The sequence below is a fragment of the Cynocephalus volans genome, chromosome 12, assembly GCF_027409185.1.
Source record: "Cynocephalus volans isolate mCynVol1 chromosome 12, mCynVol1.pri, whole genome shotgun sequence".
Classification (NCBI taxonomy): Eukaryota; Metazoa; Chordata; class Mammalia; order Dermoptera; family Cynocephalidae; genus Cynocephalus; species Cynocephalus volans.
In genome coordinates, this window is record NC_084471.1 from 67,804,805 (window position 1) to 67,821,658 (window position 16,854).

Here is a 16,854-nt window from a genome sequence, read left to right on the forward strand (position 1 = left end):
CTCTTCAGAGCTGCTCTGGTGGCCCTTTCAACCTGATTTTATCCCCACTCGACCTTAGTGGGATTCAGATTGTGGTTTGCCCAGGATGTTGTCCCCTGTGAGACCCTTTTGGTCCAGGAAGCAGAAGACAAAGGGAGAACTACATGACTAAGTAAAAGACCTTAGTCCTCCATGTCCAAGGCACTGCTTGGCCAATGTGGCCCTGGGAACACAATCTGAAGGCAGCAGAAGAGCTGCATTGCCAGGGAGAACTGTTCAAATGCTTTCCTATATCTTGAGATCAAATATATATTCTTGTGGCAAAATATCTTCTACCTAGTCAGGTCTTTTTTAAAAAAAAGGAAGAAAAAGTTCCAAATAAAATAAAGTGAGAGAAGTAGAGTTCTTCCTGTACAACAAGTGAAAGAAAGTCATCTATCAGAAACCCATCTCTTCATATCATCACATCCAGGGCAAGACACCCTGCATCAAAGGGGACTCTAAGCAGGCTTCCCTAGGTGGGATTTCTTGGGGACTGTCAGTCCAGGAGGAGGCCAGAGACAGTGTTCAATCAATTGCATATGCCCAGGCCACTGGGGTAAATGCCCTCCAGTCAGAGGCCTGAGTTTTAATTCCAAATTCCCATACCAGAGGCTTGGATTAACTGCCTCATAATAGGGTCTGTCCAAGATTCTTGGAGAACAGAGGCTATGGGGAGATGTTCCTACAAATGCTTCCAGGAGGCCCTTCCTGTCACCTTCCATCTCTGCTTTCTGAAGTGTCAGACAACTCATAAAGTAGGAGCAAGAACTCCCCACACAGGAGCATTCTGAAGAGCCAGAATGTCTAGCCTGAAGGAACAGTTGGGGTCATACAATGGAAAAGTATGTGAACAGTGGCATTCCCTAGACTTGAGTTTGGACTCTGGACTAGCTGTGTGATCTTAGTAAAGTTGCTTCTTTGACACTTAATTTCCTTATCTGTAAAATGAAGATAATAATACTGTTGCTGTGAGAAATGAATGAAATACATATATACGAGGGTACTTCTAAAAGTTCATAGAAAAAATGAATTAAAAGATAAAACATGAACTTTTTTCTTCCATGAACTTTTTTGAAGACCCTTCATAATGTGCCAGACATCAAGTGGGTCCTTAACGAATACAGGCTCCCTTCTCTTCCCCTTTTTCACCTCCCCACCCCCACCGCAGTGTGCATGTGACCCAGACTATGATTTTGACCTTCTGCAAAGTCAAAGAAGAAATGGAAATGTGCTAATCTGAGCCTGTGAGAATCAGAGGGAAAGTCACCCCCACGGCAGAATTCTCTGATCTCCTCTTCCCTCTGCCCACATAAACCAGTGGTTCTCAAACTACAGTTCATATAGGAATCACCCGGGAGCTTGTTAAAATGCAGACTCTTGGGCTCACCCTTAGAACTTTCAATTCAGTCTCTCTGGATGGAGCCCAGGATGGGCATATTTCACAACCACCCCACAGGGATCCTGATGCAGGCAGTGGTCCACGGACCACACCTTGAGAAGCACCAAAGCAATCAGGGCTATGGGTGGCTGAGAAAATAGTGAATGAGGCAGCATTAACTTGGTTACCTTCTGCCATCAACACTTAGTCAAGCTCACCAAAAGAAAGAAAGAGCCATACAGGAATCATGCAAACAAAATAATATTCCAAACAACCAATAGTATAAACTCGCTGATCAGCCTCAATCTTTTAATGCTAACATGCATAGTTACGGGACTCTAGGAACAGACACTTACTCGGATCAGCGAGGGGCCTCCCCGCTGCCCCCTCCAGGCTGAGACGGCTTCCGCAGCCCCTCTCCTCTGAGGGCAAAGCACAAAGACGCTCCCACAGGCAGCACACCTCTACCTGGCTCCCTTCCTAGGGTGCCTGGCACACAGTCAGTAATTAATAAATGTCTGCTTACCTGAAGCTAATTAGGGAAGAAAATGACCAAGCAGTTTATATCAAAAAGCCTTTACATCCCTTTCCTGGACCAAAGGGAGGGGGAGAGCAAATGGAGATGGCAATAATCCAAACCCATGGTCTACACTCGAGGAGTAAACCATAACTCCGATAAGAAGGAAACTGGAGCATTAGTTCTTGGTTCCTTGGAAAGGGAAATGACTAAACTGACATTGGGGCCTACAAGGGAAAAGATTTCCCCCTCCTGCCCCACTCCCATCCCCAATCTGTCCAGAGTCCACCCCCTCCCACCTCTATGCAAACTGCACAGATCTTGCACTGGAGCAGACCCCCACCACAGAGGGGGAGCACAGTGCACCACTACTGACGGCCGCGCCCCCAGCCCATGCAAGACAGTGGAACCAAGGTCCCCACAGACCACACTGCCCTGGGAATGGCTCACACCTTTGGACAGAGACACCGATTCAGAATTCCCTTTCATTCTAGACACAGTGTGACCCAGAATCTTTTAGAACCAATGATTAATTCTCTTCATACTCTGAGGGACCTGCAACATGAATTTTTTAAAACTACAGGCAGACCTAAATCCATTGCCATCTGCTTCTTCAGGAGTGCATTTAGCAAATTGGATACCTAACTCTACTTGGATCAGACTAATATTGAGATGTATTCATATAACTTTTGAGCAAAAACTGATGGATCACACCAGAAGAACCATCTAGAAATACGGTTTTTGGAAAGGGGTGGGGGATAGGTCAGACACAGACACCTAGCTTAGGTTAATCTTACTTGGATTATTAAAGATAAAGATTTAGCAGTTGCCTGCAAAGGCCTCAGATGATCAGAAGATAAATCTAGCATTTCTTCTTATTAAAAAATGGTACCATTTGAGGCATATCCTGCTGCAACTAAAAGGCTTAGGCTACTTTTACAGAACCAATTGGCGGGGCAGAATTTGCCACATTCATTAACTTGGGCTTCATAGATGTTCCACATGGATCCACGTAGTGGCCAAATATTTGGGGTCATCAATTCGTCCAGATCCCGGAGACTTCAGCCCTGGTCTCCCTCACCCAGTGACCCATAGACATAGGCCCAGTCACCAGTAAGATGCAACCCAATAGTAAGACTACTGGCCCCCAGAGAGCCATGCCCACACACACCCAACTTACAGATGTTAACAGCGTCCATGCTTTCACACAACCTGCAAGGGAGAGTAGAGAATGAGCCATTAGAGCCAAGTTCCCCTGATTTTGCACCAGACTTATTCTCCTCCATCCTACAGGAGGGGAAAGGAAAGGAGAGGCGGGGGCAGGCTACCTGCCTGCTGCAGACAGCATCAGGGTTGGCACTGCTTGCTGGGATCCCAAAAGGACAAAGGTGTGATAGGTTGCAGGATCCAAAAGGCCGCTTTATGCCTTGTTTGCTTTCCAGCCATGGAAACTTGGTGGAGTGAAAGCTAGAGATGAGGGGAGCATCCTCTTTGTCCCCCCCACCCCTAGCTGGAAATCCCATTGAAGCCAAAGAGGAGGTGATGGTAGCTGCTGCTGCCTAGCTGGATGCCGCTGGGTAGGAAAGCCTGTCACCCAAGCTGATGGATCTTTATCCTACGACGTTAATGCTACCCCAAACATCCACCTCATTTCATTAAATGCAGAGGGAGGCTGGAGAGTATGGTGGTGAGAGCCTGCATTCTGGAGCCAGGTTGCCTGGGCTCAAATCTGGCTATGCCACTTATTAGGTGGTGACCTTGGGCAAGTCATTTAACCTTTCTGTGCCTCAATTTCCCCAGCATAAACTGGGGATGATAATACTCACCTGATAGGATTGTTGTAAGGTTTGATTGAGTTCTACATGTAAAGTGCCTAAAATAGAGACTGGTGCATAGTAAGTCAGCCCAATGCAAGTGTTTGCTACTAACATTATAAACATTTCATTCCTGATGAGACATTTATATCAGAGTGCGCTTTTCATAAATGCTCCCTCTTCCCTCACACCTACCTGCACTTTCTGTTCTACATCTCCTCTGTTTTGAATTCCCAGCATCAAGCCTTTTTCCCCAGGAAAGCTCTACTCTGATTCATTCTGCCTGACTCAGAACACTTCTTTACTCCACATCTTTGGAATGAAGATCAATGCATCAGGCTCACTTTCCTGCCACGTGAATCTGACTTTGTCACAGCCTTAAAACTGTGCCCTTCCAGAAGGTTCTAGCCAATGCCCATCATCACGCCTGTTGAGCTGCAATGCTGGCAGTGGCTATCTCTAAGTTGAGTGACTGTGGCTGCTTTTGTTTTCTTATATTCTGCATTTGCTGCATCAGGTGTTACGTGTGTAATCAAAATAAACATGTTAAATGCCAAGAGGAGGCAGCCTATTAAAAGGACAATGGCCACAATACACATAACGCAATACACTAAATCACCTTTTAAAATCTCATGTGCTGGAGACAGTGCATCAATAATTAGATGATTGAGTTATTAATCCACTAATTATTCTTATCATAATGAAAGTAAGTCTCACAGTGCTGATGCCGAGTGCCTTACTGAGTGCTAGTGCGTGGGCTGGGCACCTAAGGAACCAAAGGAGGACACAGCCCTGGTGGCTTCACCCAAAGCCCTGAGGAAACTGACAGAAACGTTTGCTGCTTTGGTCAAGCATGAGGCAAATCCAGCAGCATGGCTTGGCCGCCTTTGGTGCCGCTTAATGTCAGATTTCTAAAACTAACCAAGTTAATAAAGGAGCCTCTCCAAGGGTGTAGTCCTGCCTGGCTATCTTGGGAAGCAATATTCTTATTATGGTATTAACCTGCTTCTACTGGTGACCCATTAAAACTCAATCCTTGCAACAGCCTTGAGCGGTGGGTTTTACGATGATCTCTGCTTTACAGTTGAGGACACTGAGTTATAAAGAGGTCACGAAGCTAACAAGTGGTAGAGCTGGGATTTGAAACTAGGCAGGCTGGTTCATTGCCTGTGAACTCCTCTATACTCTACTCCCCAGTCCAGCCTGCCCCTCTGATGGGACCTGGCTAGGGACACTAATGGTGGAGCCGTCTCAAGGCAGCAGGCCTGTGCACCCTCCCAGGTGTAAATCCACATTGCTCCTCCCCACACTGACCTCACCTGCCCCCAACTCTTGGCTCAAACTGTCAGCACAGCCTGAAATGCTCTGTCCCTTTTCCAACCCTCAACTCTCCTGCCTCAACCTCTGAGAAGCCTCCCAACAGCCTCCCTGGGCTGCTGACCCCAGCCACCTGGAGGACTGACTTATGTCTGACCTCATCTTCTCCTGCAAGGCAAGAACCTGTGCTGCTCAGATCTATTCCCCCATCATGAACATCAGGGTGCCTAGGATGATAGGATTCTTTGTCTGTGCACCCCAAATCAAATGGCCCTTAACTGATTTTCTGAACAATTCTAGCTTTTGGAACCCTCTGAAGCTGATTGCAGAAACATCCTTTCAGCCAACAGGGTAAGTGGTTGCCTTGGAATGAGTGCTAGGTTACATCCTGAGGGGGCAGAGAAGGAGAGTGTTGCTTAGCCCCCAACAGATTTGTCACCCCGCTTCCCCCGGGTGACAGAGATGAAAGGATTACTCAAAGCCCACCTTTTCTGAGCAGTGAGAGGCCCCAAAGTGGTTAACTTCCCTAGGACCCTCCATCGAGAGGCAACCCTTCCTCAGGAAATTACCCACGAATTGGGGTTCTCTTCCTCCATTTATTTTCCAGACCAGGAAGTTACAGGAGGAGAACATAGGTGGGGTTATAGTTTAACAATATAGGCTGGTAACTTTCAGTGAAACAAGCCAGATGACATTCCAGTAAGGCTATCAACAAAAGCTTGATCTTAGCAAACATTCCTTCCCCTCTCTAGCTGTTTTTCAGCAACTTAGATATCAGTCAGTAACTAATCTGTCTTTGAGCCAGCAACCTTGCTGTGCCACAATTCTTATCTTGCAACAGAGATTTTATAGCCTGAGGAAAATTTCCAGTGCTCCGCAAGGTCAATATTTGAAACTGCAAAGCTTTGGAAAACCAGGCCCCGTGAGGTACATTTGCTTTATAGTACATTCCACAGGAGGGAAAGGAGCCCCCTATGCCAGCCAGGAGACCAGCATCATTCTAGCTTAGCCACTAACTGGCTGTGATCTTGGGAAAGCCCCTTCCCCTCCCTGAGCCTCACTTTCCCTGTCTGTAAAATGAGATATCTAGAGTCTTTCCCAGTTTGAACACTCTCTGCCTGGAGGATTTAGTCCACCCCTGAGTGAGGATTTGAAGGGACCCCAGAGCTCCTGTCCTCACCTCTGCTCCTCACCCTCCAGCAGGCGCCTGTAGGTGGCGATCTCAATGTCCAGGCCCAGCTTGGAGTTCATCGCCTCCTGGTACTCCTTGAGCAGGCGGGCCATGTCCTGCTTGGCCTTCTGCAGGGCACCCTCCGGCTCAGCCAGCTTGCAGCAGGCATCACTGAGGGCCGACTCACCCTACTGCTCCTCATTGGCCACTGTGGTCTCCAGCTTGCAGCACTGTGGGGAGGGAGAGGAGGGTAGGAGTTTAAAAGGGGTGCAGGCTGTGGGGACCCTGGTGGGTTTCCAATGGTCTTGGTCATCCTATTTCACTTCCATTCAAAATGGTTAACTTTTGAACTTAATACTTTTTAAAAGAAACACATCAGTGGAAAATTAACTAGGCAGGGAAATAATAGCCCATTTGGAGCTTTTTTCCTTCATTTTTATACCACTTTATTATAAATCTCACTTGAGTTTTACAAGTGAGCCATTAGAAGGAGGATATGTTAGCCCTAAAACAAGACCAATAATAACTAGTGATATTACCATATACCATTGTCAGTTTACAGATGTTATCTGATTATTGCCATTCTGCACATAAAGAAATTGAGCCTCAGAGAGGCTGTGACTTCCCCTAGGCTACCCAATGAATTAGTGACAAACCTAAATTTTCAGAGGCCACCATACAGGTCTCATTTTTTGGCCCACTGAGATCAGCATGCTGAAGGAAGTTCCCACTTGCAACAACTCCCAACAGCTAACTACAGCACCTCCCTTTTCCCCACTTAAGAAAGCGTACCAGAATGCAAATGAGCAAGAATGATGTTATTATGGGGACAACTTTGAACCTTCTCCAATTTCACTTCTAAAAAGCAAATTTTTCCCATATTTCATTACCTGAGTCATTAATAGTAACAAATGACTTGTGAAACATCTTGCATAGTGGTTGAGAACAGCTGCACAGAAGGGAGAAGACAGAACTGAGCCAGGTATGTGTGGGAACTCAGTATTGTGATAGAGGTAGTGTCACAAAACAGTGGGGAAAGAATGGATTACATAACATTTTCTTACTATATATAGAAAAGTTAAATTATAGCCCTACTCACTATATATACAAAAAGTAAATTCAGATGGATTAAAAACCTAAATGTGAAAGGTAAAACTATAAAACTAGTAGAAGACAAAAAATGTAAGGGGACACCTTTATTATCTCAAAACTTATAAATTTAAACCATTAAGGGAAGATTTGACAGACTTGGCCACCTCCAGGTTAAAGATTTCTGTTCAATAAAGGACCGCAAGCAAAGCAAACAGACAAGTGACAAATTGACAGAAGGTTTGTTGCAACATGTGTAACTGACAAAGAGTTACTATCTAGATAGAATGAACAAGGGAATGCTGCAAATCACAAGGACAAAAACGGGAATCACAATAGAAAAATGGGCAGATGGTATGAATAGGCAATTCTTAGAAGAGGAAATACAAATGACTAGTAAGTGTACAAGAAACCATTTGATATTACTAGTTAACCAGAGAAATTAAAGTTAAAATAGCAATTAGATGCCAGTTCACACCTATTAGATCCACTGATAATAGCAAGTGCTAGAACAGGAGCCCTAGTGTGCTGATAATGGAAGTGTACTCTGGCATAGTTAAAGTACAAGCCTCTCCCAAGATAGCTGCAGTCCCTGAAGACAAGAGGAAAGTAGAAATCAGATGGGAAGCAGCAGGTGCACCGAGTGGGTCTCAGCATTTCCCCACCTGCTGCTTGGAGTTCCCCACCTCGGCCAACAGCCTCTGGATCATGCAGCTTAGCTGGTTGACCTTCTCCTTGGTTGTGTGGAGGTTCTCACCTTGCCTGGTCACTGTGGCCTTCACCTCCTCACACTGTATGTTGGGAGGCAAACATGCAGAAACAGTGGCTGGAGGGTGAAGGGGAATGTCACAGTGGAGAGTCTGATGTCCCCTTCCCAATTAGCTAGCCCACTGTTCTGCAGTAGTCCCACATCTGCTCTGCCCAGGATCTCAGCTGCAGCCCCTTTGGACTGCATAGGTGCATTTCCCAAGGAAGCTCCAGGTTCACAGCTGTCCTCCTTGCTCAGTGGGGCAGCCCAGCCCTCCAGTTTACCTTGGTTTGATACCAGGACTCGGCCTCAGCCCAGCTGCGGCTGGCAACATCATATTGAGCCTTGATCTCGGCCACAACCAAGTCCATGCTGAGCTCCCGACTGTTGTCCATCTGCACCACCACTGAAGTGTCAGAGATCTGTGACTGAAGGAGATGAATTTCCTGTAGGAGACAGCCAGTGCCCTCAGTTCCAAATCCCCCTCCAATCCCATCTCTGTAGGTAATCTGAAAAACAGTCCCAACTCTGAAACCTTAGGAAAGAAATTAGAAAACTACAGCAGGTTAGGAAAATTTGAAAAGTGTAGCTTTAAGAGAAAAGGCTAGAATTAGGACCATAGCCTAAAGGTGGAGTTCTGTGAATGCCTGGATCCACAGAGGCATATTTATATGTGCGTGAGCAAACAGGATCACTCCTTCCCAGGGCCCGAACTATCCAGATCAGCTGTAGCTATATGTATACATCTAATCAACCAGATGATGGCCAGAGCCCTGGATTATCTAATTGGGTTTTTACACTACCTGAATTAGTAAATTAATTGTCAAATCTCCACTTTGTGGAGAAAAAGAATTAAACAAATTCTTTCAAATCATCTTAAAGGAAGGGCTACACCCACTTCCATTTGGAAAGCAGGCCTGAACAGGAGAAAAGCCCCCTCTGGTCACAGAAGGAAAGATGTTTAGGTCCTAGGAGAGTAAGGAATGCACAACTTTCCCTAGAACCCAGGAACCAGGACAGGCCAGGCCACACCTCAAGAAAACCCTTCTCCATGTCCTCCCTCACTTGCCCTTCTGGAGATGGGGAGAGATTTACCTCCTCATAGAGAGACCAAAGGAAGACAATCTCTTCCCTAAGCTGCTCCACATTGGCCTCCAGGTCTGCCTTGTGCAGATAGGTACCGTCTACGTCCTGGAGGAGACAGACAGGAGAGGACAAGGAGCAGGGTCATTCCCCCTCACCATGCCCCTGAGCCTCTGCACTCTATGGTGGACCCTGAGGCATCTCCTGGCCCATCTCTCTGCCTCTGGTCTGCCCCTGCCCATCAATCTGTGCTTAAAAGTCTAAGCTGGACTTCTCACCTTCACCTTCAGGGCCCTTCCAGGAGAGACAGGGCCTTTGTTATCTGCCACAATTACCTCCCAAGGCATAAAGACCTGTGCAACAACCCAGAGAAAGGAAATGGAGAGAAGTCTGACCCCCTCCAGAACTGAGGACCCCACTGAACAAGGATGCCTAACATCACAGCCCAGAATGTCAGGCTGCTGCCTCCCACCCACGACACGAACACTTGGCAGTCAACAGAGCTTCCCCAGGGCTCATCCTCAAAGCCCAGGTCAAGCAACACCCAACACCCAAGTAGCTAACTCTCCTGCCTGAGACCAAGGTCATGTCTCTATGGAAAATTGGTTAACAGCCTTCTTTCCACTTGGTGATTACTCACGGATACAGTGTGGTGCGTGGTGAGCATGTTATTAGTTAGAGCATTTGCATGCACTTTCACTCACCAGTTTCAAACAAAACGGAAATCACTAACAGGGATTTTTTTCTGTTTCATCATCTCCAGTTGCACTGAGTGGACCACACTTAAAAATCATTAATAAGCTTAGAACCAACAACAACCAATCTGGGATAATGGGAGGAGGTGATGTCCACATGAGAGTAAAACAGATGTAAAACTGAACATTTCAGTTAATTAGGTAGTTTACAAAAAGCCAAAAGCAGTGTGATAAAGTTTTCCTTTTAAGAAACTTCCATCAGCACAGTTTGTACCCTGCATGGGAGCCAAGATGGTGTCCACAGCCCACTTCCGCTTGCCAGGGGACTTCAGTGCCTTGCCTCCGACAACTGACTGATGTGGATATGACTGGATACCCAGTATCAGAGCGTCCAGTGTCCAAGATACAATTCTTCCCTGTATGGGAAGAGTCACTCACCTTCTTCAGCACCACAAACTCATTCTCAGCCGTGGTCCTGAGGGCCAGCTCTTCTTCATAACTGAGGGGAGAGGGCATAGGTGGAAAGGCCCCTGGAACTGAGAGACCAGGGCTGGCCAGCCAGACCCCAGATTTACAAGCCTTCCTGGTTTTCCCCTTACTTTCTATGTGCCTTTGGACCAGAGGTTTGACCTCTATGGACTTCTATTCTCTAGTCACAATAACCCATCAAAGGGACACTGGACTTGGAGTCTGGGTCCCAGATATCTGGTCCCAGCTTGGATCGAAGTTGCTGCAAAGCCTGAGGCAAAACATTTAATCACTCTGTCTCTTGAGTTAAATCATCTAGTGTGCACTGAGGTACACAGGGACCTCAGTCCTACATTTGTGGGATGAGTGAGAGACAGACAGATATTCCAAGGAGGCTTTAAACTCTAAAATTATACAAACCCCGAAGTTCTACGAAGCCATCCCCTATGAGATTTTATTTCCTCTCCCCCAATATCCAAGGACTTGAATTACTGCAGGCAACCCTTTGCTCAGGGGCATTTCCCCCACCCTCCTCCACCAGCCTGGCCCCATTCCCCTTGCCAGTGAGGCCTTACCCCTGGAGTGGCCCTGGTCTAGCCAATATGGAAGACAGGAGTTCCCAGAACAAGATTTTCACAACTTTTTAATTACAGGGTAATTTGAGCCACAATAAACTTTCAGCTCTATAATTACCAGCCCTCACATTCCTGGAGTCAGAGACAGACTTTAACACCTGCACACTGGGGACCGCGTCTACACCTCCTTCACACCAAGGGAAGACCCACTGCTAGGTCCATCTGGACATGGTAAAACCTCATCCTCCAAGACCAGAATTCCAAGGAGAGGTAGAATTAATAGGACTGGTTAGTGTAGAAATCACCCTTCACTCTGTCCATACCCACAAGGAAAAGAGGGACAAGGTAACAATGACCCAGTGAGTTTACACAAGGTAATGGGCAAACTAAATAACTCAGGCTGAAACAAAAGACTTGCACTGGCATTTGAATTGCACAGCCCTGCAGAATTGAGAGTCTGATGGTTTATCTGCAGGGTAAAGAAATAATCAAAGTTCATTACATACTTTGAAGGGCACCAGCCAGATCATTTTCAAGGTATCTTTTCCAAGCCTTTCCCTTTCCACCCACCCAAGCGCTGACGGCTCCTGGGTCCTGCTCTCCAGCCCTGCTGGTCTTGGTCCTTCTGTTTTATTTATTCCTCTCTCTTTATCTCTGTGTTAGTTTGTGCCCTGGATGTGTGCCCCATCCTTCCCAGATTTCTTTTCTACAAATCTTTCCCCAGTCCTCAGGTTGGAGCTGCAAGAGCTGGGAACTGAGACAGGACAGAGCAGACTGATACAGCAGAACTGTCTGATGGCAGTCAGAGTAACCCTTCAGTTGTGTGGCCCCAGCTAAGACCTATTCCACTCCCTGTAACTGCCCCAGCCCAGCCACACTCATTTCTTCCTGTAGCCCTCCAGCACCTCCTGCACGTGGTTGAGCTCCGAGGACAGCCTTCCACTGTCAGCCTCCACGCACTCAGCCTCCTGCTTCAGTGTCTCCATGTAGCCACTGAACAGTGGCTCCAGGGTGCTCTCGCAGCACTTACAGTTCTGGTAGAACTGCAGCTTTGTCTCCGGCAGTTTGTTCTGCTGCTCCAGGAAGTGCACCTGCCATTGGGGTGGAGGAAAGAGACTCAGGGAGGAGTCTTGGGGGAGGTGCCTGGGCCCCCAGAGCTCCCTCTCCCCTTGGGCATGGCCCCAACCCTGCAGCAGCCTGTGACCCTCCTCAGGAACAAAATCATTGGTGAAGTCTGAAAGTACAGGTCACAATCATTCCCCAGGTAACTTCCCTCCACCCCATCCTCACCTCCCAGAAAGAGCAGACAATTTACAGCCATGTGTTTATTCTGCACAGAATGAAATAACATCTGATCCTGCAGAAATATTTCAGACTATGTGTGGTAGGCCGAATAATGCCCCCCCCCCCCAAAGATGCCCATGTCCTAATCCCTGGAACCTGTGAATATGTTATATGACCTGGTAAAAGGGATCTTGCAGATGAAATTAGGGTTAAGGACTTGAAGATTGGGAGATTATCCTGGATTATCCAGATGGGCCCAAAGAGGTCACACGGGCCCTCCAAAGTGAAAGAGGAAAGCAGAAGAGTAAAAGAGATGCTCAGAAGAGACAGAAGAGGGATTTGAAACATGAGAAGGACTTGACCCACTGTTACTGGCTTGGAAGCTGGAGGAAGAAGGGGCCACAAGTCAAGGAATATGGCTCAATCTTAGAAGCTGATAACAACCACCAGCGGCCAGCCAGTAAGGGAGCAGGGACCTCAGTCCTACAACCATATGGAACTCAATTCTGCCAAAAGCCTGAATGTCCCTGAAAACAGATTTTCCCCTAGGACCTCCAGAAAGAAATGCAGCCCTGCAAACATGAGATAGTATGAAATTTACTATCTCATGAGGCCATGTGTTGTTTTCAGCTGCTAAATTTATTTGTATGGCAGCAATTTTTAAATGCACCCACCATGACACTCCCTCACTCTGATGCTGGGGCACTGGAGCCCAGGAGGGAGGACCTGGGACCAGGATTTAGGAGACCTCATGCTACCTAACTCTGCCACCAATGAGGCCACTTTGCCTCTCTCTCCCTGAGCCTCACTGTAAGCTGAGACAGGAGGAATACATCAGCAATGTGCACTGGCAGCTTGCAGGCCCTATCAAGCCAGGCACATTTTATTTGGCCTGCCCATTGTTTTCCAGAGATCTGATTAGTTGCCAACATTAAATAATTGAGTGATTTCTGGCAAGAATCTGGATCTCTCTGTCCTTCTTGACAACCCAGAAGCTCTGGCAGTGCTAGGCCTGTGGCTAGAGGGAGTGGCAGCTGCTGCCTCTCTAGGGGGGCAAAACTCTCAGTGTGGCTTCATTCACGTGACCTGCAAGGCCCCCAGTGAAGTTTGCAGTTGCCACCTAAACTAAGTGATTTCCTCTCAATCTCTACCCTCCCGGGTTTACAAGCCTCATCCAAAAAATTCTCAACTGTTTGTACTGTGGGGAAAGATACCAAACTCTGATGATCCAAAAGGCATCTGCTTGGGTTTCAACATGCAGGCCCAGGGCATGGGGCAGCCCTCTGGCTTGCTGCTTTTTCCACCACTTTGATGGAGTTTGCAGCCTGGAGCTCAGGGCCATTTGGAGCCTGAAGGAAGGATACTGTAGAGAGGCAGGTGGCTCCAGGGGAGGAGAAAGCTGGAACTGACCCTTCTCAACAGAGAGACCGGTATTCATGGGTGACACCAAGAAGGGCTTGAGTCTGCTCAGGGACCTCCTTGTGTTTTCAAGCAAATGAGGAAAAAGATGCCCTTCCAGGCAGATGCAGCCCCCTTCCGGGGCACAAATCCCGGCAAGCAAAGCATGGGCTCAATTTCAGCCTCCCCGACTCTTGGTGGGTGTCCTTTTGCAATGAATAACAAGCATAACTCTATAGTCAGCTTCTCTGTGCTGATGGAAGGCAGGTGGAGTTTGGACGCCAACAGTATGTTAAGAACAAAGTCCAGCACCTTTGTCTGCAGATACACCCATTTCTGATGGTGATGTTTGTCTGAGATTAGAGCTCCCGCCCCTCACCGCCCTGGTGTATGCCTTCTCACACAGCCCCTGGGTGGGGACGTGCACACCACTCAGCCCTGGAAGATGGGCCTTTCCTCACTTGGACTTCAGTGGCTGTCCTCCCCTAAAGATTATGAGTTCTCAGAGGGGGCATCACTAGGTGAAAGGAAACCAGGGCTATATTCCCAACCAGAAAGGCTCAGAAACAGCAACAACAGACAAGTGCAAATCAACAGCCTCTCTGTGGACCATCCCCTAAGTTTCTCAATTCACTGCCTTTAATCTACGTAAGGGTTAGAGGGTGGAGGGGGCCTTGGGCAGAAGTCCTGAGGATTCAGGGCCTTCCTACAATATTCCCACCAAGAAGAAGCAGAAGGAGCCCCTGGCCCCTCTTCACCCAGGTTCCCCTCTTCATGCCAGGGATGGCAGCATCTCCTCTAAGAAGGAGGTCAGGCACCAGCGGGAGCAGAACTTCCCACCCCACCCCCAGCCTCCTACTGTGCAAAGGCTGGGATCCAGAAGCTGGGGCCACAGACACACATTCAGCTCTTGCTGAGCAGTGTGAGCAGCAGCAGGGAACCCTCCAGTTCCGCCTGGTGGTTTCACGTCCACTATTGCCGTGACTCTCATGGCAACAGTTGAAAACCAAGACCCTGAGTCAGCCACATTCTCCAGGCCACATGCTAGTCAGTGGCAGGAGAATTTGAACCCAATCCATCATCGGGTTCCTTGCCCCATCGTATGCCACAGCTCTAGGGGACAGCACACAGACCCACCTTGTCGATGAAGGCAGCAAACCTGCTGCTGAGGCACTTGATCTGCTCCTTCTCCTTGTGCTTCACACACTGCGCGTTGGGGTCGATCTCCAGGTTGAGGGGCGCGAGGAGGCTCTCGTTGACCAACATGGTGGTGATGCAGGGGGGGCTGGGTCTGCAAAGGCCCCCTGCCCGGTAGCCAAAGCTGCCCCTGCTGCTTAGGGGCCATCCGTAACTCATCGCAATCTGGGGGGACCCCACTGCACACAGGCTCTGGCTGCCAATGCCCCCAAGATGCCCGTAGCCTGGCCCCCCAGGACCACCCCCACTGTAGGCCATGGCACTGATGCAGCTGTGAGCTCCAGGCATGGGCACGACGGTGGAGGGGGAGCTGAAACCCCTGACCCCGAAGCTGGAGCTGCTGCGGTAGGAGTGGCTCGCCATGCCTCTGCTCTGCAGGACAGTCCCAGGGAATGTGGAGCAGACTGAAGGATGGCAAGGTCTCGCAGCAGAGACCTGTTACTCCTCTTGCCTTTTATTGGGCAGAGGACAGGCCTCCTGACAACATAAAAGGCAGGAGAAAGTTATTAATGCCCTTTATGAGCGTGGGAATCTCCCACTAGTCAGATTGAGAGGAAAGCTGAAACCTGCCTCAAGGAGACCCTGCACCACAGTAAACCTGTCCCTGCCTTTCCAACCTCATGGGCCTGGACCTATCTGCTGAGCCCCTTATTCCCCTCCAACGCTGTGAGTACACCAGGGATCATTATCCCACACAGGCAAGTCAAGGCTCGAGCCAGCACCTTCCTGACACTCAAAGGGTCCTACATCCCACTGAGGTCCCACCTGATCCTCCCAGGTAAAGCCTGTGTGGAGCGACTCTGTTCAAGCCATTCCCTATGCCTGCTTCAGGCTACCTTCTGTCTTACAGTAAAGTCACTGGAGCTCATGTTGGCCCTGGGAAGGCAGAACTCATGCCTACAAGTACTTACCTTTCTGTCCTCCATGGCAACTAACACATCTCAGATCCTCAGGAAGCACTGGTTGCATTGAATAGACTGGACACAGGATGGAGCACCATAGCTGGAGAGTTTCTTCATCTAGTCCACAAATACTGACTGACCTGCCACTCTGTGCCAGGCCCAGGAGCTGGCCTCAGGAGCTGGCCTGGAAGAGGCGCCTTCATCCAGCAGGTGTGTGCTTGGGTGCCGCAAGGCCTTAGTCTACATGCTGAGAGAAACGAAGCTAGATGGGCAGTTTGCCCTTGCAGAATCTAGACCTCACTGGGGAGACCAGACAGACAGGAGAGACCCAAGGCAAGAGAGGGAAAGGGGCACAGATGGTGTGCTCTTGCTTTCCAACAAGGGTCATTCACAGCTGGCTGGAGGGTCACAGAGGAGGTGAGACCAAAACAGGTCCTGGAGGATGGTAAGATTTGGTGGGGAGCAGAGGCAGGGATGCAGAGCCACCAGGCAGAGCTACGATGCATCCCCATATAAGGATCCCTCACAAAGGAATTACCCCATATAAGAGATCCCTCACAAAGCCAAGGCCCTCAGCCAGGACTGCTCACCCGGCCTCCCACCCCAGTGCACAGGACAACTTCTGTGTCACACCCAGAAGAACAGGATGGAAATGGCACTCAATAGGGAAAGCATCTGCCTCTTTGGTAGGGCGCCAGTGACAGCCCTGACTGTAATCATGCCAAACCACCCCAGCCCCCCAGGCCCTTGAGTAAATCTCTCTGTGCATGAAGACAAGAATAAAAAATAATCTTCCAGAGCTCTCTCCAGAGAAACAGGCTTGGGGAAGGGTACAAGAAAAAGCCAAATACAACAGAGAGAACGGGGAGTCATTCTGGGTCTCTCTCTCATACATACAATACACATATACACACATACACACATACACACATACATCTGCAGAGGACAGAATCACATTCTATGAGGGGATCCAGAGGGAGCACCAAGCTGGGATGAGGGTCTTGTTTCTGCATCTGCAGGACAGAGCTCCAAGGGTGAACCAAGTCAGCCAGGGAGGCCTGGGGAGACACCCTGGGAATTCAATTTTGTAAGGAAACAACTTACTCCAGCCATTTGCTCTTGTGTCCTCATGGTTGCCTCACCCCTTTCCAGCCAGAAGCACAACTTCCACACTAACCCTAACCGGTGGGGAGGAGT

At 48.6% G+C, this 16,854-nt stretch overlaps 1 protein-coding gene across 1 annotated transcript; it reads right to left on the reverse strand.

Annotated features, from left to right (window-relative positions):
* Positions 1-1,760: 1,760 nt before the first annotated feature.
* Positions 1,761-15,118, reverse strand: LOC134391707 (keratin, type II cuticular Hb5-like). The gene is given in 10 exon segments (XM_063115681.1): positions 1,761-1,821; positions 2,293-2,368; positions 3,097-3,128; positions 6,228-6,448; positions 7,973-8,098; positions 8,340-8,501; positions 9,151-9,246; positions 10,272-10,332; positions 11,753-11,967; positions 14,696-15,118. Coding segments are annotated over 10 exon segments (1,473 nt in total).
* Positions 15,119-16,854: the final 1,736 nt, after the last annotated feature.